General features: G+C 39.5%; 1 protein-coding gene across 2 annotated transcripts in view; it reads right to left on the reverse strand.

Annotated features, from left to right (window-relative positions):
* Positions 1 to 26,154, reverse strand: part of ARHGAP26 (Rho GTPase activating protein 26) — a 1,495,203-nt gene that overhangs the window by 708,591 nt on the left and 760,458 nt on the right. For both annotated transcript variants that reach the window (XM_053717161.1, XM_053717160.1), the window contains exon 12: positions 12,117 to 12,153. In XM_053717161.1, the coding sequence (XP_053573136.1) occupies positions 12,117 to 12,153 (37 nt within the window). The remainder of the gene's footprint in view (positions 1 to 12,116; positions 12,154 to 26,154) is intronic.

Below are 26,154 nucleotides of genomic sequence, written 5' to 3' on the forward strand. Positions count from 1 at the left end.
ACTTGGCCTTTTATATAATAGGATGATGAAAAAAATTGTATATTTAAAAAACAGAATTTATGCTTACCTGATAAATTACTTTCTCTTGTGGTGTATCCAGTCCACGGATTCATCCTTTACTTGTGGGATATTCTCATTCCCTACAGGAAGTAGCAAAGAGAGCACACAGCAAAGCTGTCCATATAGCTGTCCATATAGCTCCACCCCCCAGTCATTCAACCAAAGGTTAGGAAGAAAAAGGAGAAACCATAGGGTGCAGTGGTGACTGTAGTTTAAACAAAAAATGTTTTTACCTGACTTAAATGCCAGGGCGGGCCGTGGACTGGATACACCGCAAGAGAAAGTAATTTATCAGGTAAGCATAAATTCTGTTTTCTCTTGCAAGGTGTATCCAGTCCACGGACTCATCCTTTACTTGTGGGATACCAATACCAAAGCTTAAGGACACGGATGAAGGGAGGGAACAAGACAGGTACCTTAAACGGAAGGCACCACTGCTTGCAAAACCTTTCTCCCAAAAATAGCCTCCGAAGAAGCTTTGTAAAATTTGGCAAAAGTATGCAGTGAAGACGAAGTCGCTGCCTTACAAATCTGTTCAACAGAAGCCTCATTTTTGAAAGCCCATGTGGAAGCCACTGCTCTGGTAGAATGAGCAGTAATTCTTTCAGGAGGCTGCTGGCCAGCAGTCTCATAGGCCAAATGGATGAAGCTTTTCAGCCAAAAGGAAAGAGAGGTAGCAGTCGCTTTCTGACCTCTCCTCTTACCAGAATAGATAACAAACAAGGAAGATGTTTGTCTGAAATCCTTAGTTGCTTGTAAATAGAACTTTAAAGCACGAACTACATCAAGATTGTGTAATAGACGTTCCTTCTTCGAAGATGGATTAGGACACAGAGAAGGAAAAACTATTTCCTGGTTAATATTCTTGTTAGAAACAACTTTAGGAAGAAAACCAGGTTTGGTACGCAAAACTACCTTATCTGCGTGAAACACCAGGTAAGGTGAATCACACTGTAAGGCAGATAATTCTGAAACTCTTCGAGCAGAAGAGATAGCTATCAAAAACAAACTTTCCAAAATAACAACTTAATGTCTATGGAATGTAAAGGTTCAAACAGAACCCCTTGAAGAACTGAAAGAACTAGATTCAAACTCCATGGCGGAGCCACAGGTTTATAGACAGGCTTGATTCTGACTAAAGCCTGAGCAAACGCTTGAACGTCTGGTACCTCTGCCAGACGCTTGTGTAACAGGATAGACAAAGCAGATATTTGTCCTTTTAAGGAACTAGCTGACAATCCTTTCTCCAGTCCATCTTGGAGAAAGGACAATATCCTGGGAATCCTAATCTTACTCCATGAGTAACCCTTGGATTCACACCAAGAAAGATATTTCTGCCATATCTTATGGTAAATTTTCCTGGTGACAGGCTTTCTAGCCTGAATCAGAGTATCTATAACTGACTCAGAGAACCCACGCTCTGATAGAATTAAGCGTTCAATCTCCAAGCAGTCAGACGTAGAGAAACTAAATTTAGATGCTTGAACGGACCCTGTATTAGAAGATCCTGCCTCATTGGCAGTGACCATGGTGGGACAGATGACATGTCCACTAGGTCTGCATACCAAGTCCTGCGTGGCCACGCAGGCGCTATCAGAATCACCGAAGCCTTCTCCTGCTTGATTCTGGCAACCAGACGCGGGAGGAGAGGAAACGGTGGAAAAACATAAGCCAGATTGAAGGACCAAGGCACTGCTAAGAGCATCTATCAATACCGCCTTGGGATCCCGGGACCTGGACCCGGACCCGTAGAGAGGAAGTTTGGTGTTCTGACGGGACGCCATCAGATCCAACTCTGGGGGTGCCCCATAGCTGAGTCAGCTGGGCAAATACCTCCGTGTGGAGTTCCCACTCCCCTGGGTGAAAAGTCTGACGACTTAGAAAATCCGCCTCCCAGTTGTCTACTCCTGGGATGTGAATTACTGAGAGATGGCAGGAGTGATCCTCCGCCCACCTGATTATTTTGGTTACTTCCGTCATCACTAGGGAACTCTTTGTTCCCCCCTGATGATTGACGTAAGCTACAGTCCGACTGAAATCTGATGAATTTGGCCGCCGCTAGTTGAGGCCATGCCTGAAGAGCGTTGAATATCGCCCTCAGTTCCAGAATGTTTATCGGGAGAAGAGTTTCTTCCCAAGACCATAAGCCCTGAGCTTTCAGGGAGTCCCAGACCGCACCCCAGCCTAACAGACTGGTGTCGGTCGTTACGATGATTCACTCTGGCCTGCGGAAACATATTCCTTGAGACAGGTGATCCTGAGACAACCACCAGAGAAGAGAATCTCTGGTCTCCTGGTCCAACTGAATTTGAGGAGACAAATCTGCATAATCCCCATTCCACTGTTTGAGCATGCATAGTTGCAGTGGTCTGAGGTGTATCCGAGCAAAAGGGACTATGTCCATTGCCGCAACCATTAGTCCGATTGTCTCCATGCACTGAGCCACAGATGGCCGAGGAATGGAATGAAGAGCTCGGCAAGTAGTTAAGAGTTTTAGCTTTCTGACCTCCGTCAGAAATATTTTCATTTCTACCGAGTCTATCAGAGTTCCTAGGAATGGAACTCTTGTGAGGGGGGAGAGATAACTCTTTTTGATGTTCACCTTCCACCCGTGAGACCTCAGAAAGGCCAATACAATCTCTGTGTGAGACTTGGTTCTTTGGAAAATTGACGCCTGAATTAAGATGTCGTCTAGGTAAGGCGCCACTGCTATGCCCCGCGGTCTTAGAACCGCCAGGAGGGACCCTAGCACCTTTGTGAAAATTCTGGGAGCAGTGGCCAACCCGAAAGGAAGAGCCACAAACTGAAAATGCTTGTCCAGAAAGGTGAACCTGAGAAACTGGTGATGATCTTTGTGGATAGGAATGTGCAGATACGCATCCTTTAGATCCACGGAAGTCATATATTGACCCTCCTGGATCATTGGTAAGATTGTCCGAATGGTCTCCATCTTGAATGATGGGACTCTGAGGAATTTGTTTAGAATTTTGAGATCCAGGATTGGTCTGAAAGTTCCTTCTTTTTTGGGAACCACAAACAGGTTTGAGTAAAACCCCAGTCCTTGTTCTGCAATTGGAACTGGGTGGATCACTCCCATTGTATGTAGATCTTCTACACAGTGTAAAAACGCCTCTTTCTTTGTCTGATCTGTAGACAGACGAGAAATGCGGAACCTTTCCCTTGGAGGAGAGTCCTTGAATTCTAGAAGGTATCCCTGGGCTACAATCTCTAATGCCCAAGGATCGTGTACATCTCTTGCCTAGGCCTGAGCGAAGAGAGAGAGTCTGCCCCCTACTAGATTCGGTCCCGGATCGGGGGCTACCCCTTCATGCTGTCTTGGTGGCAGCTGCAGGCTTTTTGGCCTGTTTACCCTTATTCCAGCCCTGGTAAGGTTTCCAGTTTGCCTTGGGCTGTGAAGCATTACCCTCTTGCTTTGCAGCCGGAGAGGATGAAGCGGGGCCGTTCCTGAAATTGCGAAAGGAATGAAAATTAACCTTGTTCTTTGTTTTAAAGGCTTTGTCCTGAGGGAGAGCATGGCCTTTTCCCCCGGTGATATCTGAAATAATCTCTTTCAATTCAGGCCCGAATAGGGTCTTCCCTTTTAAAGGAATGTTCAAAAACTTGGATTTAGACGACACATCGGCCGACCAGGACTTTAGCCATAGCACCCTGCGCGCCAAAATGGCGAAACCTGAATTTTTCGCCGCTAACTTAGCTATTTGGAAAGCGGCGTCAGTGATAAAAGAATTAGCTAGCTTTAGAGCCTTAATTCTATCCATAATTTCCTCATATGAGGTCTCCGTCTGGAGCGAGTCTTCCAGCGCCTCAAACCAGAAAGCAACTGCAGTAGTTACAGGAATAATGCAGGCAATAGGTTGGAGAAGAAAACCTTGTTGAACAAAAATTTTCTTAATTAAACCCTCTAATTTTTTATCCATAGGGTCTTTAAAAGCACAACTGTCTTCAATTGGTATGGTTGTGCGTTTGGGTAGTGTAGAAACAGCCCCCTCCACCTTAGGGACCATCTGCCACGAGTCCCGCATGGGGTCAGATATGGGGAACATTTTCTTAAAAACAGGAGGGGGGACAAAAGGGACACTGGCCTATCCCACTCCCTAGTAACGATATCCGCAATCCTCTTAGGGACCGGAAACGCATCCGTGTAAACAGGGACCTCTAGGTACTTGTCCATTTTACACAATTTCTCTGGGATCACCAAAGGGTCACAGTCATCCAGAGTAGCTAATACCTCCCTAAGTAAAACACGGAGGTGTTCTAGTTTAAATTTAAAAGTCAATGCATCTGAATCTGTCTGGGGAGGAACCCTTCCTGAATCAGAGACTTCTCCCTCAGACATCAAATCCCTCGCTCCCACTTCAGAGCGTTGTGAGGGTATATCGGATACGGCTACCAAAGCGTCAGAATGCTCATAATCTGTTCTTAAAACGGAGCTATCACGCTTTGCAGGTAACACGGGCAGTTTAGATAAGAAGGCTGTAAGAGAATTATCCATGACTGCCGCTAAGTCTTGTAATGTAAAAGGGTTAGACGCACTAGAGGTTCCAAGCGTCGCTTGCGCGGGCGTAACTGGTTGTGACACTTGGGGAGAGGCAGACGGGCTACCCTCGTTACCTTCAGTCTGAGAATCATCTTGGGCCACATTCTTAAGTGCAACAATATGATCTTTAAAGTGTATAGACATATCAGTACAAGTGGGACACATTCTGAGAGGGGGTTCCACCATGGCTTCTAAACACATTGAACAAGGATTTTCCTTAGTGTCAAACATGTTTAACAGACTGGTAGAGTACACAAACAGGCTTAGAATCACTTTAATCAAATAAAAAACACAATTTGAAAAAAACGTTACTGTGCCTTTAAGAGATCAAAAGAGCACACAATTTTACAAAACTGTGAAAAATGCACCAATCTTTCTGAAATTTTCACAGTATGTAGCTAAAGCCTTAATAAGATTGCACCCCAAGTTTCAAAACGATTAACCCCTTAATGCCCAAACCGGAGCAGCCTAAAGCCAACACCTGGTTAAATCACTACAGCACCTTGCCACAGCCTTGCTGTGGCCCTACCTTCCCTTAGGGATCAGATTTGGGGGAATATAGCTTCTTTTAGGCCCTCAAACATCAGCAGGACCCTCCATGTGAAACAGCATGAACTTCTCTGCAATTCTAAGGCCCCTCCCACTCTACTCCAGAGCTGTGAGGCCTAGTAAATCACTCCTAAGTGACTAAAAAACAGCCATGTGATAATAACCCCAGAAAAAACCCAAAAGGGCTTTCAAAGTGTCTTGCAAAACGATTTTTCCTTAGCCAAACAATCGATTGCCCAGAATAAGTGTCAACCAGTATATTAGCCCTATTATGTAAGCATTCAATTCCTTACTAAGTCTGTGAACATAGCTTACCCTCCACACATGGGGATCTTGTCAGTCTTCTAGCATTATCTCAGTCTTGTCTAGAAATAATTGATTGAACATACCTTATTGCAGATCACCCTGCAAACTGTTCCCCCCAACTGAAGTTTTCTGGTACTCCTTAGTCCTGTGTGGGAACAGCAGTAGATTTTAGTTACAACATGCTAAAATCATTTTCCTCTCAGCAGAAATCTTCATCACTTTTCTGCTAGTGAGTAAATAGTACAAACCGGTACCATTTAAAATAACAAACTTTTGATTGAAGATAATAAAACTACAATTCTAACACCACATTCACTTTACACTCCCAAGAGAGACCCTAATGCTTAGAGCCAGCAAAGAGAATGACTGGGGGGGTGGAGCAAGAGGGGGAGCTATATGGACAGCTTTGCTGTGTGCTCTCTTTGCTACTTCCTGTAGGGAATGAGAATATCCCACACGTAAAGGATGAATCCGTGGACTGGATACACCTTGCAAGAGAAAGTCCATTTAATGACAAGAAAAACAGAATTTATGTTTACCTGATAAATTACTTTCTCCAACGGTGTGTCCGGTCCACGGCGTCATCCTTACTTGTGGGATATTCTCTTCCCCAACAGGAAATGGCAAAGAGCCCAGCAAAGCTGGTCACATGATCCCTCCTAGGCTCCGCCTACCCCAGTCATTCGACCGACGTTAAGGAGGAATATTTGCATAGGAGAAACCATATGTTACCGTGGTGACTGTAGTTAAAGAAAATAAATTATCAGACCTGATTAAAAAAACCAGGGCGGGCCGTGGACCGGACACACCGTTGGAGAAAGTAATTTATCAGGTAAACATAAATTCTGTTTTCTCCAACATAGGTGTGTCCGGTCCACGGCGTCATCCTTACTTGTGGGAACCAATACCAAAGCTTTAGGACACGGATGAAGGGAGGGAGCAAATCAGGTCACCTAAATGGAAGGCACCACGGCTTGCAAAACCTTTCTCCCAAAAATAGCCTCAGAAGAAGCAAAAGTATCAAATTTGTAAAATTTAGAAAAAGTGTGCAGTGAAGACCAAGTCGCTGCCTTACATATCTGATCAACAGAAGCCTCGTTCTTGAAGGCCCATGTGGAAGCCACAGCCCTAGTGGAGTGAGCTGTGATTCTTTCAGGAGGCTGCCGTCCGGCAGTCTCATAAGCCAATCGGATAATGCTTTTAATCCAGAAGGAGAGAGAGGTAGAAGTTGCTTTTTGACCTCTCCGTTTACCAGAATAAACAACAAACAGAGACAAAGTTTGTCTGAAATCCTTAGTAGCTGCTAAGTAAAATTTGAGAGCACGAACTACATCCAAGTTGTGCAACAAACGTTCCTTCTTTGAAACTGGATTAGGACACAAAGAAGGCACAACTATCTCCTGGTTAATGTTTTTGTTAGAAACAACTTTTGGAAGAAAACCAGGTTTAGTACGCAAAACCACCTTATCTGCATGGAACTCCAGATAAGGAGAAGAACACTGCAGAGCAGATAATTCTGAAACTCTTCTAGCAGAAGAAATTGCAACCAAAAACAAAACTTTCCAAGATAATAACTTAATATCAACGGAATGTAAGGGTTCAAACGGAACCCCCTGAAGAACTGAAAGAACTAGGTTGAGACTCCAAGGAGGAGTCAAAATTTTGTAAATAGGCTTGATTCTAACCAGAGCCTGAACAAAGGCTAGAACATCTGGCACAGCTGCCAGCTTTTTGTGAAGTAACACAGACAAGGCAGAAATCTGTCCCATCAAGGAACTTGCAGATAATCCTTTTTCCAATCCTTCTCGAAGGAAGGATAGACTCTTAGGAATCTTAACCTTGTCCCAAGGGAATCCTGCAGATTCACACCAACAGATATACCAAATTATGTGGTAATTTTTCTGGTTACAGGCTTTCAGGCCTGAACAAGAGTATTAATAACAGAATCTGAGAACCCTCGCTTTGATAAGATCAAGCGTTCAATCTCCAAGCAGTCAGCTGGAGTGGGTCGAACGGACCTAGAACAAGAAGGTCTCGTCTCAAAGGTAGCTTCCATGGTGGAGCCGATGACATATTCACCAGATCTGCATACCAAGTCCTGCGTGGCCACGCAGGAGCTATCAAAATCACCGACGCCCTCTCCTGATTGATCCTGGCTACCAGCCTGGGGATGAGAGGAAACGGCGGGAACACATAAGCTAGTTTGAAGGTCCAAGGTGCTACTAGTGCATCCACTAGAGCCGCCTTGGGATCCCTGGATCTGTACCCGTAGTAAGGAACTCTGAAGTTCTGACGAGAGGCCATCAGATCCATGTCTGGAATGCCCCACGGTTGAGTGACTTGGGCAAAGATTTCCGGATGGAGTTCCCACTCCCCCGGATGCAATGTCTGACGACTCAGAAAATCCGCTTCCCAATTTTCCACTCCTGGGATGTGGATAGCAGACAGGTGGCAGGAGTGAGACTCCGCCCATAGAATGATTTTGGTCACTTCTTCCATCGCTAGGGAACTCCTTGTTCCCCCCTGATGGTTGATGTATGAACTTGGCCCTCGCTAGCTGAGGCCAAGCTTTGAGAGCATTGAATATCGCTCTCAGTTCCAGAATATTTATCGGTAGAAGAGATTCTACCCGAGACCAAAGACCCTGAGCTTTCAGGGATCCCCAGACCGCGCCCCAGCCCATCAGACTGGCGTCGGTCGTGACAATGACCCACTCTGGTCTGCGGAAGGTCATTCCTTGTGACAGGTTGTCCAGGGACAGCCACCAACGGAATGAGTCTCTGGTCCTCTGATTTACTTGTATCTTCGGAGACAAGTCTGAATAGTCCCCATTCCACTGACTGAGCATGAACAGTTGTAATGGTCTTAGATGAATGCGCACAAAAGGAACTATGTCCATTGCCGCTACCATCAAACCTATCACTTCCATGCACTGCGCTATGGAAGGAAGAGGAACGGAATGAAGTATCCGACAAGAGTCTAGAAGTTTTGTTTTTCTGGCTTCTGTCAGAAAAATCCTCATTTCTAAGGAGTCTATTATAGTTCCCAAGAAGGGAACCCTCGTTGACGGAGATAGAGAACTCTTTTCCACGTTCATTTTCCATCCGTGAGATCTGAGAAAGGCCAGGACAATGTCCGTGTGAGCCTTTACTTGAGGAAGGGACGACGCTCGAATCAGAATGTCGTCCAAGTAAGGTACTACAGCAATGCCCCTTGGTCTTAGCACCGCCAGAAGGGACCCTAGTACCTATGAGAAAATCCTAGGAGCAGTGGCTAATCCGAAAGAAAACGCCACGAACTGGAAATGCTTGTCCAGGAATGCAAACCTTAGGAACCGATGATGTTCCTTGTGGATAGGAATATGTAGATACGCATCCTTGAAATCCACCTTGGTCATGAATTGACCTTCCTGGATGGAAGGAAGAAGTGTTCGAATGGTTTCCATCTTGAACGATGGAACCTTGAGAAACTTGTTCAAGATCTTAAGATCTAAGATTGGTCTGAACGTTCCCTCTTTTTTGGGAACTATGAACAGATTGGAGTAGAACCCCATCCCTTGTTCTCCTAATGGAACAGGATGAATCACTCCCATTTTTAGCAGGTCTTCTACCCAATGTAAGAATGCCTGTCTTCTTATGTGGTCTGAAGACAACTGAGACCTGTGGAACCTCCCCCTTGGAGGAAGCCCCTTGAACTCCAGAGAATAACCTTGGGAGACTATTTCTAGCGCCCAAGGATCCAGAACATCTCTTGCCCCAGCCTGAGCGAAGAGAGAGAGTCTGCCCCCCACCAGATCCGGTCCCGGATCGGGGGCCCGCATTTCATGCTGTCTTGGTAGCAGTGGCAGGTTTCCTGGCCTGCTTTCCTTTGTTCCAGCCTTGCATAGGTCTCCAGGCTGGATTGGCTTGAGAAGTATTACCTTCCTGCTTAGAGGACGTAGCCCTTGGGGCTGATCCGTTTCTGCGAAAGGGACGAAACTTAGGTTTATTTTTGGTCTTGAAAAGACCTATCCTGAGGAAGGGCGTGGCCCTTGCCCCCAGTGATATCAGAGATAATCTCTTTCAAGTCAGGGCCAAAGAGTGTTTTCCCCTTGAAAGGAATGTCAAGCAATTTGTTCTTGGAAGACGCATCCGCTGCCCAAGATTTTAACCAAAGCGCTCTGCGCCACAATAGCAAACCCAGAATTTTTTCGCCGCTAACCTAGCCAATTGCAAGGTGGCGTCTAGGGTGAAAGAATTAGCCAATTTAAGAGCACGAATTCTGTCCATAATCTCCTCATAAGAAGAAGAATTACTAATAATCGCCTTTCCTAGCTCATCAAACTAGAAACACGCGGCTGCAGTGACAGGGACAATGCATGCAATTGGTTGTAGAAGGGAACCTTGCTGAACAAACATCTTTAGCAGACCTTCTAATTTTTTATCCATAGGATCTTGGAAAGCACAACTATCTTCTATGGGTATAGTGGCGCGCTTGTGTAGAGTAGAAACCGCCCCCTCGACCTTGGGGACTGTCTGCCATCAGTCCTTTCTGGGGTCGATTATAGGAAAACAATTTTATAAATATGGGGGGAGGTACTAAAGGTATACCGGGCCTGTCCCATTCTTTACTAACAATGTACGCCACCCGCTTGGATATAGGAAAAGCTTCGGGGGGCCCCGGGGCCTCTGAGAACTCTTCCATTTTACATAGTGGTTCTGGAATGACCAGATAATCACAATCATCCAAATTGGATAACACCTCCTTAAGCAGAGCGCGGAGATGTTCCAACTTAAATTTAAAATTAATCACATCAGGTTCAGCTTGGTGAGAAATGTTTCCTGAATCTGAAATTTCTCCCTCAGACAAAACCTCCCTGGCCCCCTCAGACTGGTGTAGGGGCCCTTCAGAAACCATATCATCAGCGTTCTCATGCTCTACAGAATTTTCTAAAACAGAGCAGTCGCGCTTTCGCTGATAAGTGGGCATATTGGCTAAAATGTTTTTGATAGAATTATCCATTACAGCCGTTAAATGTTGCATAGTAAGGAGTATTGGCGCACTAGATGTACTAGGGGCCTCCTGTATGGGCAAGACTGGTGTAGACGAAGTAGGGGATGATGCAGTACCATGCTTACTCCCCTCACTTGAGGAATCATCTTGGGCATCATTTTTACTAAATTTTTTTATGACATAAAATACATATAGTTAAATGAGAAGGAACCTTGGTTTCCCCACAGTCAGAACACAATCTATCTGGTAGTTCAGACATGTTAAACAGGCATAAACTTGATAACAAAGCACAAAAAACGTTTTAAAATAAAACCGTTACTGTCACTTTAAATTTTAAACTAAACACACTTTATTACTGCAATTGCGAAAAAGTATGAAGGAATTGTTCAAAATTCACCAAAATTTCACCACAGTGTCTTAAAGCCTTAAAAGTATTGCACACCAAATTTGGAAGCTTTAACCCTTAAAATAACGGAACCGGAGCCGTTTTTATATTTAACCCCTTTACAGTCCCTGGAATCTGCTTTGCTGAGACCCAACCAAGCCCAAAGGGGAATACGATACCAAATGATGCCTTCAGAAAGACTTTTCTATGTATCAGAGCTCCACACACATGCAGCTGCATGCCATGCTGTCCTCAAAAACAAGTGCGCCATACCGGCGCGAAAATGAGGCTCTGACTATGATTAGGGAAAGCCCCTAAAGAATAAGGTGTCAAAAACAGTGCCTGCCGATATAATCATATCAAAATACCCAGAATAAATGATTCCTCAAGGCTAAATATGTGTTAATAATGAATCGATTTAGCCCAGAAAAAGTCTACAGTCTTAATAAGCCCTTGTGAAGCCCTTATTTACTATCTTAATAAAAATGGCTTACCGGATCCCATAGGGAAAATGACAGCTTCCAGCATTACATCGTCTTGTTAGAATGTGTCATACCTCAAGCAGTAAGAGACTGCACACTGTTCCCCCAACTGAAGTTAATTGCTCTCAACAGTCCTGTGTGGAACAGCCATGGATTTTAGTTACGGTGCTAAAATCATTTTCCTCATACAAACAGAAATCTTCATCTCTTTTCTGTTTCTGAGTAAATAGTACATACCAGCACTATTTTAAAATAACAAACTCTTGATTGAATAATAAAAACTACAGTTAAACACTAAAAAACTCTAAGCCATCTCCGTGGAGATGTTGCCTGTACAACGGCAAAGAGAATGACTGGGGTAGGCGGAGCCTAGGAGGGATCATGTGACCAGCTTTGCTGGGCTCTTTGCCATTTCCTGTTGGGGAAGAGAATATCCCACAAGTAAGGATGACGCCGTGGACCGGACACACCTATGTTGGAGAAAACGGTATATAATATGTGTGGGTACAGTAAATGAGTAAGAGGAAAAAGCCCTGGTCCCTAACAGTAAAAAAAATTGAAAAAACAGTCTTGTCACTAAGGGGTTAATTTACCATTTCTAGATAGATCGTATAGTTTGTACATACATCAACTAATGCAGAAAATAATTTTAAAACAGTTCAGGCACAAACTTTAATATTTTTGCATTAAAACACATTTCTATAAATTGATACTGCACTTCCCTCTGACATGATATCTATAAATTATATTCTACACCAGAAAGAGCTATAATAATTATACTCACTTCCTTCATTTTGGTTGTCCTTGTTTGAATTGTAAACCTACAAAATAAAATGAAAGTAATTAAGTATGATATTTATATACATAAAATAAAGGGATATGAAACCCACTTTTTTTTACCAGATGCATAAGATGACAATAGGTCACATTTAACAAAATGTCAATTAAAATGCTGCATACAAAACAAATTAAATATATCTTATAGCAGCTGAGCAGTTATAAAAAGGGTTTTGTATGCTTTTAGAAGGATTTTAAATGTCCATCAGTAAGATTTTAGGATCTAATGTAGGAAGAGAATAGAATAAAAAATTATGGACTGAGGATGACATCTAAAAATATCAAATAGCACAGATATATAGATGTTATGAACTATGCAGGAAAAAGGGTATCTGGCTCCTGTCATCCTTCAGAGAGAATATATAACTCTACAATATAATACATATCTATTTATACGCTCACACATACTCGAACACAACAAAACACAACATTATAGTCCTGTATAGTCCAGGGATCTAGAGTTACCCAGCAAGCACAGTTCTCTGTATAGTGAAGAGCACAACAAAAAATGCCATATAAGAGGAAAAAATCTATAAGAAAAAATATTTAATTAGCTAGATCATAGGTTAATTCCAACCCCTGGAGCTGTAACTTTCCCAGTCATGCCTTTCACAGGGCAGACATTTTCTGAAATGAATTAGTCTGGACCCCTCTAAAAAGGGCATTGAGCTTGTAAAACTCTGAATAATTATACTTTAATAAGAGATATGACCTGTGAGTTAATGAGGCTAAACTAGGTGTCCACATCAATTTTCCCCATTACCTAATCCTCAGGGATCATAATTTGCATAAAATATCAGAGACAAACACTTAAACAGAGAATACAGACTACACAGCTATTCTGGTTAGTCCCCACTCCAGTAAGTCTTCTATTCATCAGTACATGCATTAGTAATTATATTGTACCTGCCAACATATGGAGAATAAACGTGTATTTTATCTAATCCTCCATACTAATGTATGTTCTGTCAAATATAAAAAAATGTCATACCATATCAATGGAAGACAACGCACTTAAAGTGACAGTCAAGACACAATTAAACTTTTATGATTCAGACAGGGCATGCAATTTTAAACAGCTTTCAATTTACTTTTATTTTCAGATTTGATTTGTTCTTTTGGTGTTCTTTGTTAAAAGCTAAACCTAGGTAGGCTGATAAACTTATTTATAAGCCGTTGAAGGCTGTCTCTTATCTCAGGGCATTTTGACAGTGTCATATAGGTTGCATTGTGCTCACTCACATGTGTCATATAGGTTGCATTGTGCTCACTCCCGTGGAGGTAATTATGAATCAGCACTGATTGGCTAAAATGCAAGTCTGTCAAAAGAACTGAGATAATGGGGCAGTCAGCAGTGGCTTAGATACAAAGTCAAAGATACAGAGATAAAAAGTGTATTAATATAACAGTGTTGGTTATGCAAAACTAGGGAATGGGTAACACGTGGATTATCTGTCTTTTTAAACAATCAATAATTTTAAGTAGACTGTCCCTTTAAGGTGCTCTTGTGAAAAATATAACCTAATTAATTTACTAGAAGCCTTTTCTAATATGGACCATGTATAAAGTACAGTAATTCATACATTCCCTTCAGAATCCACTACTGCCAGTGTTTTAGTATGAAGGTTAACAGTTACATAGTTTTGAGTATGTACCATACTTTTCATCATACACACCTTTAAAATTGTGTCCAAAAATGTGCTTAATATTACAATTTGTGATGTTATAATTGAATGATATAGGAAGGCATAGTGAACAGCTTACATAAGGTGGACAAATCAACCAGGTATCTGGAAAGATCAAATATAACACTGTAAACTTGGTATTTCTGTAAAATAATAACTTTAGTGGTTGTTTAATGCTATATATATATATATATATATATATATATATATATATATATATATATATATATATAATATAATAAAAATTGACTACCTTAAAAAACACAACTTTAAATGCAAGGTTAGTTAATTAATCGAATCAATAACCCAGTGTACATAACACTGGTGCTTGAATCTTAATTACACTCTGGTTTCAAACATATCATACACAAATATAACTTTCCAATTGTGTACAACGTTATCATTTAATATAATTTTGAATCTTATAAGATTGAAACAATCTTGAGATCTTAAATTAAATCCAGGCTATTATTGTCATGTTACGGCAGGTTCCCATGGTAATGTCTCACCCTGGATTTGAACTTAAGTCCCCGGCTTGCTGAGCAGTTGCAAGTGTGCCACAAACTTATTTTGGTCCCAGAGGCATAACTTTTCTTCACTTTCTGTGATGAGATTTTTTTTTGAGAATTTTTTTCTGCAGGTCATTTTCAAATAAAATTCAATTTTAAATTAGGCAGTCTTCAGTTAAGCTAAAACACCAGCTCAAGTGCAATGTGTTGATTAACTGGAGAGTAAAGCTACGTTTTTAAAATCTCTCAAATAAAAATTTGTAACTTTTTTTTTAATCTACATCACAAGGTAGAAATGTAGTAATAAAAAAGGTACATTCAGAAGTCACAGCTTTGTAGGTCAGGAAAGGCTAAGGGGGAGGGTTGAAAGATTCCCTGAGAGACAGTCAACAATAAATGTACTGCTGCTTTGCAGTGCTGCTCCATAGTTTGACTGTTCTCTTCAAACAGCACTTTGCTCTGGACGCACTGTTAAGGAAAACTAACACATTGCAGAAAGAGAAAAGCTCTATTTGAAGTGAACTGTCTAATGTGGAGCAGTGCCGTAAAGTGAAAGTGCTAAGAGTTCCTACATGTGTCCTATTCTTTCTGCAGACATGCTGCATTTTCTGCGATGACATCTCAGATCAGTGCATGTGCTGCCTTGGGGATTTTGGTTACCTTGTATTTTCTTTTTCTGTAACTCCACCTATCTGCAACTGCAGCTCATTATCACTCTCCTGCAGCCAATTGTAAAGCCTAAATTTTTCATGCAGGCCTTCCCTGTTTATATAGCCTTGTACTCTGGGTGTGCTGATACTGTTTGCTGTATTCTGATCTGGCTTTCTTTTTGACCATTCTTTTTTGGATTGCCCTTATTTTTGCCTGACCTCAAGATTTTGACCTTTTTTTCCTGTTTGCTGAACCTGCTTATTGCCTCCATATTTTTTTACCACTTTCACCTGATTTAGTATGACCTACTGGATGTTTTTGACTATGTCTACTGCCTGCTGTTTTTGTACCTAATACCATAATCTGGAACCTGACCATGGCTATGTATAGCTACTTGTTTGGCATTTTCCTTGGGGTGCTTTTCCTGGCTATATCTGCCATATCCCTTTGCTGGATATCTTCTGCCAGTACTATTCTGATTAGTGCTCTAAGTATTTCTGTAATTTGCCAAAGTCTTCACCTGACACCGAGGGGGGTAGTTATCAACGTGTCAACTTTCCTGCCTTCGCCGGCCCAATACCCCCGCCTAAGCTCGCCTCACATCGCCGCTGCGGACCTGAAAAAAATTGCCTAAGTTATCAAGTAAAGCTGTCAAAAAGCCGCGGGGCGATGAGCAGCGGACTGTGAGAGTTATCACTCATCCGATCTCGCTGCTCTTCGGCTGTTTGACAGCTTTCTTGCTAGCCTGTCACTAAGCACTCACACTAAACTACACTGTTCTACCCCCTATACCGGCGCCCCCGGAGCCCCCCGCAACTAAATAAAGTTATTTACCCCTAGCCCGCCGCCCCTAGACCCCGCCGCAAGTCTTATAAATGTATTAACCCCTAAACCGCCGCTCCTAGACCCCGCCGCAAGTCTTATAAATGTATTAACCCCTAAACCGCCGCTCCCGGACACCGCTGCCACCTACATTATACCTAGTAACCCCTATCCTGCCCCCCTATACCGTCGCCCTCTATAATAAAGTTATTAACCCCTATCCTGCTGATCCCGCACCTCGCCGCAAATAAATAAATAGTTTAACCCCTAAACCGCCGCTCCCTGAACCCGCCGTAACCTATATTAAATTTATTAACCCCTATCCTGCCCCCCCTACACAGTCGCCACCTATAATAAATTTATTAACCCCTATCCTGCCCCCCCCCCCCACACCGCCGCTACTGTAATAAAATTATTAACCCCTAAACCTAAGTCTAACACTAACCCTAACACCCCCCTAACTTAAATATTAATTAAATAAATCTAAATAATATTTATATTATTAACTAAGTTAATCCTATTTAAAACTAAATACTTACCTATAAAATAAACCCTAATATAGCTACAATATAAATAATAATTATATTGTAGCTATCTTAGGATTTATTTTTATTTTACAGGTACCTTTCAATTTATTTTAACTAGGTACAATAGCTACCTATAAACTAAAAACTAACCTAAGTTACAATTACACCTAACACTACACTATACTTTAATAAATTATTCCTATTTAAAACTAAATACTTACCTGTAAAATAAACCCTAAGATAGCTACAATATAATTAATAATTACATTGTAGCTATCTTAGGATTTATATTTATTTTACAGGTAACTTTGTATTTATTTTAGCTAGTTAGAATAGTTATTAAATAGTTATTAACTATTTAATAACTACCTAGCTAAAAGAAATACAAAATTACCTGTAAAATAAATCCTAACCTAAGTTACAATTAAACCTAACACTACACTATCATTAAATTAATTAAATAAATTAACTACAAATAACTACAATTAAATACAATTAAATAAACTAACTAAAGTACAAAAATAAAAAAGCTAAGTTACAAAAAATAAAAAAAATAAGTTACAAACATTTAAAAAAATATTACAACAATTTTAAGCTACTTACACCTAATCTAAGCCCCCTAATAAAATAACAAACCCCCCCAAAATAAAAAAATGCCCTACCCTATTCTACATTAAAAAAGTTCAAAGCTCTTTTACCTTACCAGCCCTTAAAGGGGCCTTTTGTGGGGGCATGCCCCAAAGAATTCAGCTCTTTTTGCCTGTAAAAGAAAAATACAACCCCCCCCAACATTAAAACCCACCACCCACATACCCCTAATCTAACCCAAACCCCCCTTAAAATAACCTAACACTAATCCCCTGAAGATCATCCTACCTTGAGTCGTCTTCACTCAGCCGAGCCACTGATGGAACTGAAGAGGACATCCGGACCGGCAGAAGTGATCACCCAAGGGGCGCTGAAGAAATCTTCCATCCGATGAAGTGATCCTCCAAGCGGCGCTGAAGAAATCTTCCATCCGGCCGATGTCATTTTCCAAGAGGCGCTGAAGAAGTCTTCTATCTGGGCGAGGTCATCTTTCGAAGCCGGGTCTTGAATCTTCATCCCGCCGACGCGGAACATCCTTCTTTCCCGACGGACTACCGACAAATGAAAGCTCCTTTAAGGGACATCATCCAAGATGGCGTCCCTTCAATTCCGATTGGCTGATAGGATTCTATCAGCCAAACGGAATTAAGGTAGGAAAAATCTGATTGGCTGATTGAATCAGCCAATCAGATTCAAGTTCAATCCGATTGGGTGATCCAGTCAGCCAATCAGATTGAGCTCGCATTCTATTGGCTGTTCCGATCAGCCAATAGAATGCAAGCTCAATCTGATTGGCTGACTGGATCATCCAATCGGATTGAACTTGAATCTGATAGGCTGATTCAATCAGCCAATCAGATTTTTCCTACCTTAATTCCGATTGGCTGATACGCCATCTTGGATGACGTCCCTTAAAGGAGCCTTCATTCGTCGGTAGTCCGTCAGGAAAGAAGGATGTTCCGCATCGGTGGGGTGAAGATTCAAGACCCGGCTTTGAAGATGACCTCGCCCGAATAGAAGACTTCTTCAGCGCCTCTTGGAAGATGACATCGCCCGGATGGAAGATTTCTTCAGCGCCGCTTGGAGGATCACTTCATCGGATGGAAGATTTCTTCAGCGCCCCTTGGATGATCACTTCTGCCGGTCCGGATGTCCTCTTCAGTTCCATTGTTGGCTCGGCTGAGTGAAGACGACTAAAGGTAGGATGATCTTCAGGGGATTAGTGTTAGGTTATTTTAAGGGGGTTTGGGTTAGATTAGGGGTATGTAGGTGGTGGGTTTTAATGTTGGGGGGGTTGTATTTTTCTTTTACAGGCAAAAGAGCTGAATTCTTTGGGGCATGCCCCCACAAAAGGCCCTTTTAAGGGCTGGTAAGGTAAAAGAGCTTTGAACTTTTTTAATGTAGAATAGGGTAGGGCATTTTTTTATTTTGGGGGGGGTTGTTATTTTATTAGGGGGCTTAGATTAGGTGTAAGTAGCTTAAAATTGTTGTAATATTTTTTTAAATGTTTGTAACAGCTTTTTTTATTTTTTGTACTTTAGTTAGTTTATGTAATTGTATTTAATTGTAGTTATTTGTAGTTAATTTATTTAATGATAGTGTAGTGTTAGGTTTAATTGTAACTTAGGTTAGGATTTATTTTACAGGTAATTTTGTATTTCTTTTAGCTAGGTAGTTATTAAATAGTTAATAACTATTTAATAACTATTCTAACTAGCTAAAATAAATACAAAGTTACCTGTAAAATAAATATAAATCCTAAGATAGCTACAATGTAATTATTAATTATATTGTAGCTATCTTAGGGTTTATTTTACAGGTAAGTATTTAGTTTTAAATAGGAATAATTTATTAAAGTATAGTGTAGTGTTAGGTGTAATTGTAACTTAGGTTAGTTTTTAGTTTACAGGTACATTTCTCTTTATTTTAGCTAGGTAAGCTATTAAATAGTTAATAACTATTTAATAGCTATTGTACCTAGTTAAAATAAATTGAAAGGTACCTGTAAAATAAAAATAAATCCTAAGATAGCTACAATATAATTATTATTTATATTGTAGCTATATTAGGGTTTATTTTAAAGGTAAGTATTTAGTTTTAAATAGGATTAATTTAGTTCATAATAGAAATATGATTTAGATTTATTTAATTCATATTTAAGTTAGGGGGTGTTAGGGTTAGTGTTAGACTTAGGTTTAGGGGTTAATAAATTTATTACAGTGGCGGCGGTGTAGTGGGGGGCAGGATAGGGGTTAATAAATGTATTATAGGTGGCAACGGTGTAGGGGGGGCAGATTAGGGGTTAATAAATTTAATATAGGTTGGGTCAGGGAGCGGCGGTTTAGGGGTTAAACTATTTATTTATTTGCGGCGAGGTGCGGGATCGGCAGGATAGGGGTTAATAACTTTATTATAGGGGGGGCAGGATAAGGGGTTACTAGGGATCATGTAGGTGGCGGTGGGCTCCGGGAGCGGCAGTTTAGGGGTTAATATGTATAGAGTAGCTTGTGGTGGGCTCCGTGAGCGGCGGTTTAGGGGTTAATCATTTTATTTAGTTGCGGCGGTGTATGGGGGGGACAGATTAGAGGTGTTTAGACTCGGGGTACATGTTAGGGTGTTAGGTGTAGACAGCTCCCATAGAAATCAATGGAATGTCTGGCAGCAGCGAACTTGTACTTTCGCTATGGTCAGACTCCCATTGATTCCTATGGGATCCGCCGCCTCCAGGGTGGCGGTTTGAAAACCAGGTACGCTGGGCCGTAAAAGTGCCGAGCGTACCTGCTAGTTTTTTGATAACAAGCAAAAGTAGTCAGATGCGGAACATCTGGAGTGACGTAAGAATCGATCTGTGTCGGACTAAGTCCGGCGGATCGAAGTTTACGTCACAAAATTCTACTTTTGCCGGTCTCTAGCCTTTGAGAACTAAGGCGAATCAGCCTCGCCACAAATACGCTGCGGAATTCCAGCGTATTTGAGGTTGACGGCTTGATAACTACCCCCCCAAATCTTCAACAAAGGATAACTATTTTGTACTTGCATGTAACAAAATATTTCACAAAGAATAACTTATCAAAAAATTAATGCATTCTATTTTGCAAAAAGGAGACTTTTCAAGCGCTTTGAAACGGATTGTATTTGCAATATTTTGTAATTTTATATTTTTTATATTTTTTGTATTTTTGTATTTGATTGAATATGGTACAATCAAACTAAAGAAATGACTGGTCATATTATGTAAATTTAAAGAGAATTTTTATGAGCAATACAATCATAAGATGGTTATAAATATTTATTAAACAGTTTTTTGGTATTTCGATATCCTTTGTTGAAGATTTTGTTTTATGTAAGCACATACAACACATTTTAATTCAACTATTTTTTGATATTATAGTCAGCCTTTGTTGAAAATTCTATATTTTTTTATAGTTATCCTTTGTTAAAGATTTTGTTTCATGCAAGCACAAAATAACATATAATAGTTATCCTTTGTTGAAGATTTTGTTTTTATGAAACCACAAATAACACATTTTTTTCAACCATTTTTTTATATCATAGTTATCCTTTGTTGAAAATGCAACAATGTTTTGATAACATAGTTATTCTTTGTTGAAGATTTTGCTACATGTGAGCACAAAAATAGTTATCCTTTGTTGAAGATTTTGTTTCATGCAAGCACAAATAACACATTTTTAAATTATTTTCTATTTTATTATTTTCTATTTTATATCGGCAAATAAAATTTGCAAACACACTTTGCACACGTTTGCAAACATTTTCCATAAGAGAAAAATTACTCACATTAGCACTACCACTAATGAAGAAAATTTATTTTACACAACTGATTTTGGAGAATTAATGACAGATTTAGAAGTCACCCTAATTAAGGAATTAAAACAAAAAACAGATCTAGTATTTTTAGATAAATACACAACAACTAATATTATTCAAAGAGGTCTCAGACTAGAGAAAAAAACGCACTTCAACTTAATGAAGAACATAGCAAAGAATGGTTTGAGACTTTAGAAACAGCTTTTCTAGGCCTTATTGAAATTATTGAAAAATCTAGAATTTTAAGTCTAGATATCTTTCAAAAGAAGATAGAGAGTATAAAAGAAAAAATAGAAATTCATAAAGATACAAACATTTTCAAAACAAGACAGAAATCAATTATAGATTAACTCACAGAGAATAATAAAGATTTACAAACAGTTAAATGGCGAAAACTGAATAGAGATCAACAAGACTATCAGGGACACGTAATAAATACTGAATTGTAGAAATTTGGGAGGTAATAATGGGAATGAAAACAGAGATGGAAATAAACCACAAAATGCATATAAGAAACCAGAGTATACAAAACCAGAATGGAAAAGGAATAATAATAATTCCTTCAATAATAGAAATAATCATTATAAAAATAGACACCTATTTGTCCCACATAACAATCAAAGAAACACTGAATATAATCAAAAGACTCACGATTTTGATTAAAGAAATACTGGTTATTTCTACACAAATTAAAATAGACCTAATTTTGATCACTACAATAGAGACATTCATATCGATGGATTAAGAGCAAGAGAGTTCGATCACAAAAAGGAAGAAGAGAGACATCACTATGTGAATTATGATACACAAGTATATCCAAATTATAGGAACTATGAAAATCAAGACAATAGAAGAGACATAAAATCAACTAAGACACAATTATAGAGATAGGTATGATGAACCTTGCCAAAAGAGGCATAACCCCCAAGCAATATAAGAAAAAAGAGTGGACTATTCTACTCCAAAATAGGTTCCAGCCATTTGACAAACAAAAGGAAACAAGATTTGATACAACTGAAAATGAGAATATTAGACCCAGCACATCCTGGGACTTTTTAGACAGGGGCACCCCGCTAGACCATAGGAAGACAATAAGAAAAAGAGGCTTAGAGGAGCCAGAGGAGGGAGAAGACGAAAACCAATTAAAAAAGAAATGGAAATAAAGAAGACAGGTATTTTTAATCTGAGTAAAAAGAGTCTAACAGAGGATGAGGAAAGGGTATTACAATTAGGACTCTCTTTTACCCGTACTGCCGCACTTAATAAGTTCGATACACACATTCACATAAAACAATTCATTCGTAAACTTACTTTAAAACGTAATTTTATGAAAAACCCATTAGAAAGAACTATTGCAATAGAATCAAACACAAACAATGGAATACAATATACCAATTTAAAACCAAAATCAAAATTCTATCCCACTTACAGCAAAGGGAATAATATAGAAGTGTTTGAAAGACTAGTCTCGCAGGAAGTTTCAAAAATTAACGTAGAGGATATGAAAAGTATTAAGTAAAATATATAAAAAAAAGAAAGATTATCATTAAACAACTTGAAAAAAGATGGGAACATTACCATAAAGCCAGCTGACATAGGGGGCAGTATAGTTATTATGGATACTGACAAGTATGTAGAGGAAGCTAATCGCTTACGAAACAATACTGAAACTTATATGGCGATGTTCTATTTTTTACCCAAAGTACAAAAAAATGCCACGAATCCACCTGGAAGGCCCATCATATCCGGAATATCATCAGTTAGTTCCAACTTATCCCAATACATTGATAGACAATTACAAGGATATGTACAGAATTTGCCCTCATAAAAAAAAGACACATCAGAAGTATTAAAGATAATACAAAATATAGAATGGAGTGAGGAATACATTTTGGCAACTAGTGATGTCAGCTCAATGTATTTGCATTTAATCAGAATTTATATTTACAGACAAGAGGGACAGCTATGGGCACGAGGTTTGCACCCAGCTATGTCAACCTTTTTATGGGTAAATGGGAGCAACAATTTATCCAGGGAAATGGCTTGGGTGCAAACCTCATGCTTTTCATATTTCATATTAATTATTTGGAAAGGAGAAGAAAACAGCTTAGTAGATTTGTTTAATGATATGAATACAAATGACATCAATCTAAAATTTACCTATACTATGAGTAAAGTAACAATAACCTTTTTAGATTTGGACATTTGTGTAGAAAAGGGAGAGTTGAACACTAAAAATCATTTTAAAGCGGTAGACGCAAATAATTACGTGCATGCCCAAAGTTGCCATCTGAACTGTTGGATTAAAAATATTCTGAAGGACAGTGTCTTAGAGTAAGACGCAATTGCACTAGACTTATAGACTATGATTCACAAATAAAAATCTTAGAAAACAGGTTCCTAGAAAAAGGTTCTCTATATTACAAGCTAGAGAAATTGAGAGGAAAGACATCTTGTTTAAGGAACAAATAAATAATAAAAAAAGCTATTTAGATGAGGATGCCGTCACCTTAACAATCACTTTCGTAACAAACTACAATTGCCAGTATAAATATGTAGAGAAGATTATTAAAAAATATTGGCATCTCATACAAACAGATCTTGTTATAGGTAAACTAATCCCGAGTAAACCAACTATAATATATTGTAAAGCAAAAAATATAAATAATATATTGGCCCCCAGTGATTTTAATGCTAAAAAATCCGTCACAAAAGACAGAGACCTTTTAGGTAATAATCTCAATGGTTTCTTCCCGTGTTATTGCTGCAGAGCCTGCAAATACAGTACGAAATTAAAAGAGTACAATTCTACAAACACCCAGAAAGAATATACAATTTCAGACACCATTCGGTGCAGTGATAAAGGGGTGATCTACCTCATCCAGTGTACATGCCAAAAGCAATATTTAGGCGAAACGTCACGCACCTTACGCACCAGAATACGAGAGCATCTAAATTTGATTGAAAAAGGAGATCAAGAAACAAGGCTATATGAACACTTTAGAAATGTACATAAAAATAACATCAAGGATTTCAAATTCTTGGGTATTTGCAATGTTAAAAAACCATGGAGAGGAGGAGACTTTGACAAAATGCTTCTATTAAAATAAGCACAAATGATTTATGATATGGGCACTCTTTTCCCACTCAGCCTTAATTCAGAGCTAGCTCTCAACCCCTTTATCCTAGATTAGATATACCTAAGCACATCTCACAACATATTCAGTTCATTATCGATTTACACTATTGCAGTGGCTAATTTATGCACTGAATTAAATGTAAGAAAGTGCGTTATTTATAAACTTAAAGGGACACTGTACCCAAAGTTTTTCTTTCGTGATTCAGATTGAGCATGAAATTTTAAGCAACTTTCTAATTTACTCCTATTATCAAATTTTCTTCATTCTCTTGGTATCTTTATTTGAAATGCAAGAATGTAAGTTTAGATGCCGGCCCATTTTTTGTGAACAACCTGGGTTGTCCTTGCTGATTGGTGGATAAATTCATCAACCAATAAAAAAAATTGCTGTCCAGAGTACTGAACCCAAAAAAAGCTTAGATGCCTTCTTTTTCAAATAAAGATAGCAAGAGAACGAAGAAAAATTGATAATAGGAGTAAATTAGAAAGTTGCTTAAAATTGCATGTTCTTTCTGAATTACAAAAGAAAAATTTTGGGTTCAGTGTCCCTTTAATCTAGGTTGGCTCCATTTTTTTAATTAACATTAGCAAATTAACAATTATAGAAATAGGGAATTATTTACACTCTATGTATACACACAAAGTTAGTAATTTTTTCTAGTCCCTTTTTTTTCTTTTTCTTTTTTTATAGGATCTATACATTATACATATTTCCCATATTGGAGGCGTAGGTAAGGGGTGTGGCCGATTTAAATAGCCTCAGGTAAAGGTGAGTGGAGCATTTAAAGGCATAGCGTAGCAGAACTAAGTGACAGAACAAGACCAACCCTGACAGGTAGTTCTTCAGCCTCTTTCTTAGAAAATGCATCTTAGAGTTCACAGTAAGCTTCCAGATATATCTTCAATGGTGGATGATCTAATCCGGATGGGTAATTGAACACAATGACTGATGTTCTTTTCCCCACAATGTGAGTTCCCAAGATGGCCAATGGAAAGTTGGGTTGCATTTTTTTAACCATGGTAACCACAGAATAAGACCATATTTGAGGTTTGGACAATATTACACTGGAGATATTCAGATTTTATTGCACCAATGGTATATTGTAAAGGGATAGTATTCCACAAGATATATCCACTGCCCAATTGTTGCCCGAAAAAGGAGATAATCAAATAGGATTTGTTTGTCTTCTCAAAGGAATATGATGCCGACATGCAAAGAATCATGTAAAAAAATTCCAGAGGCTCCAGTATCAACAAGTGCGGGAGTGTTGATGGAGGAAGTCTACTAGAAGTAAAAGAGGCAAATCTTCTAAAGAGAAGATTTCACAATTTCTCTTAGCTCTGTTCCTCTAGCCTGGACTAAGTACTCTCCTGTTTCCCAACCAGGTAGGGTAACTATGTATTATATGACCCTTTGTACTTTACAATATAGAAAATGGCCTAATGAGCGACAACTTTCTGTCTCATACATTTTAATTGAGCCCACTTCTATAGGCTCAACCTGACCAGAATATGGTGTCTCCAAAGTAGGAAGACAATGTGGAGACAATCTGATTTGTGGTTTAGGCAATTAAAATTTTTGATCTCTTTATTGCTGCCTATCCTATCTTGTATCTAGGCGAATGCAGAGATCTATCAAGGCTTCCATAAATTCAGGTAGGTCTTCACCTTTCAAATATTTTCTAAAAGCTTCTTTAACTCTCCAGAATTCCATTCAGTCTCTGCTGCCAACATCCAAAAGTGCACTGCAAATTGAGTGACATGGTGTCTACCTTGGAGAGCTGTGATTGCTTTAGTTTCACATCCATATTCTGCAGTTGGGCTGCATGTTTACCCTATACCTGTCCCTGATGTGTAATGGCTTGGCTAAGCTCTGAAGGATCCATAATTTTGTGGCCCATTTATGCTGTCAGGCCTTGTAATAAGCGTCCCCCTTTCTAACCATCCTGGTCACTGGCCGGTGTCAAGTGAAGTAGAAAAATACAGGTGTTTTAGTGTAGCGCTAGTTGAAACCCTTGCTACATATGCTTCCCTTTTCTCACAACAGAAAAAAAAGAGTGATTTTTTGGATAGAAAATAGTGTATATGTGCGCTAGAAGAAAGCTATAAGGTTAATTGTAATTTCAAATATTTGATGTATATCAAATGATCATAAGTGAAATGAAAATATTTGCAAAATATTTGCAAAACCTCTGAACCGATGGACATTGGTTTCACCAAGGGTCCACAAAGAATC

The sequence above is a fragment of the Bombina bombina genome, chromosome 6 (assembly GCF_027579735.1).
Source record: "Bombina bombina isolate aBomBom1 chromosome 6, aBomBom1.pri, whole genome shotgun sequence".
NCBI lineage: Eukaryota > Metazoa > Chordata > Amphibia > Anura > Bombinatoridae > Bombina > Bombina bombina.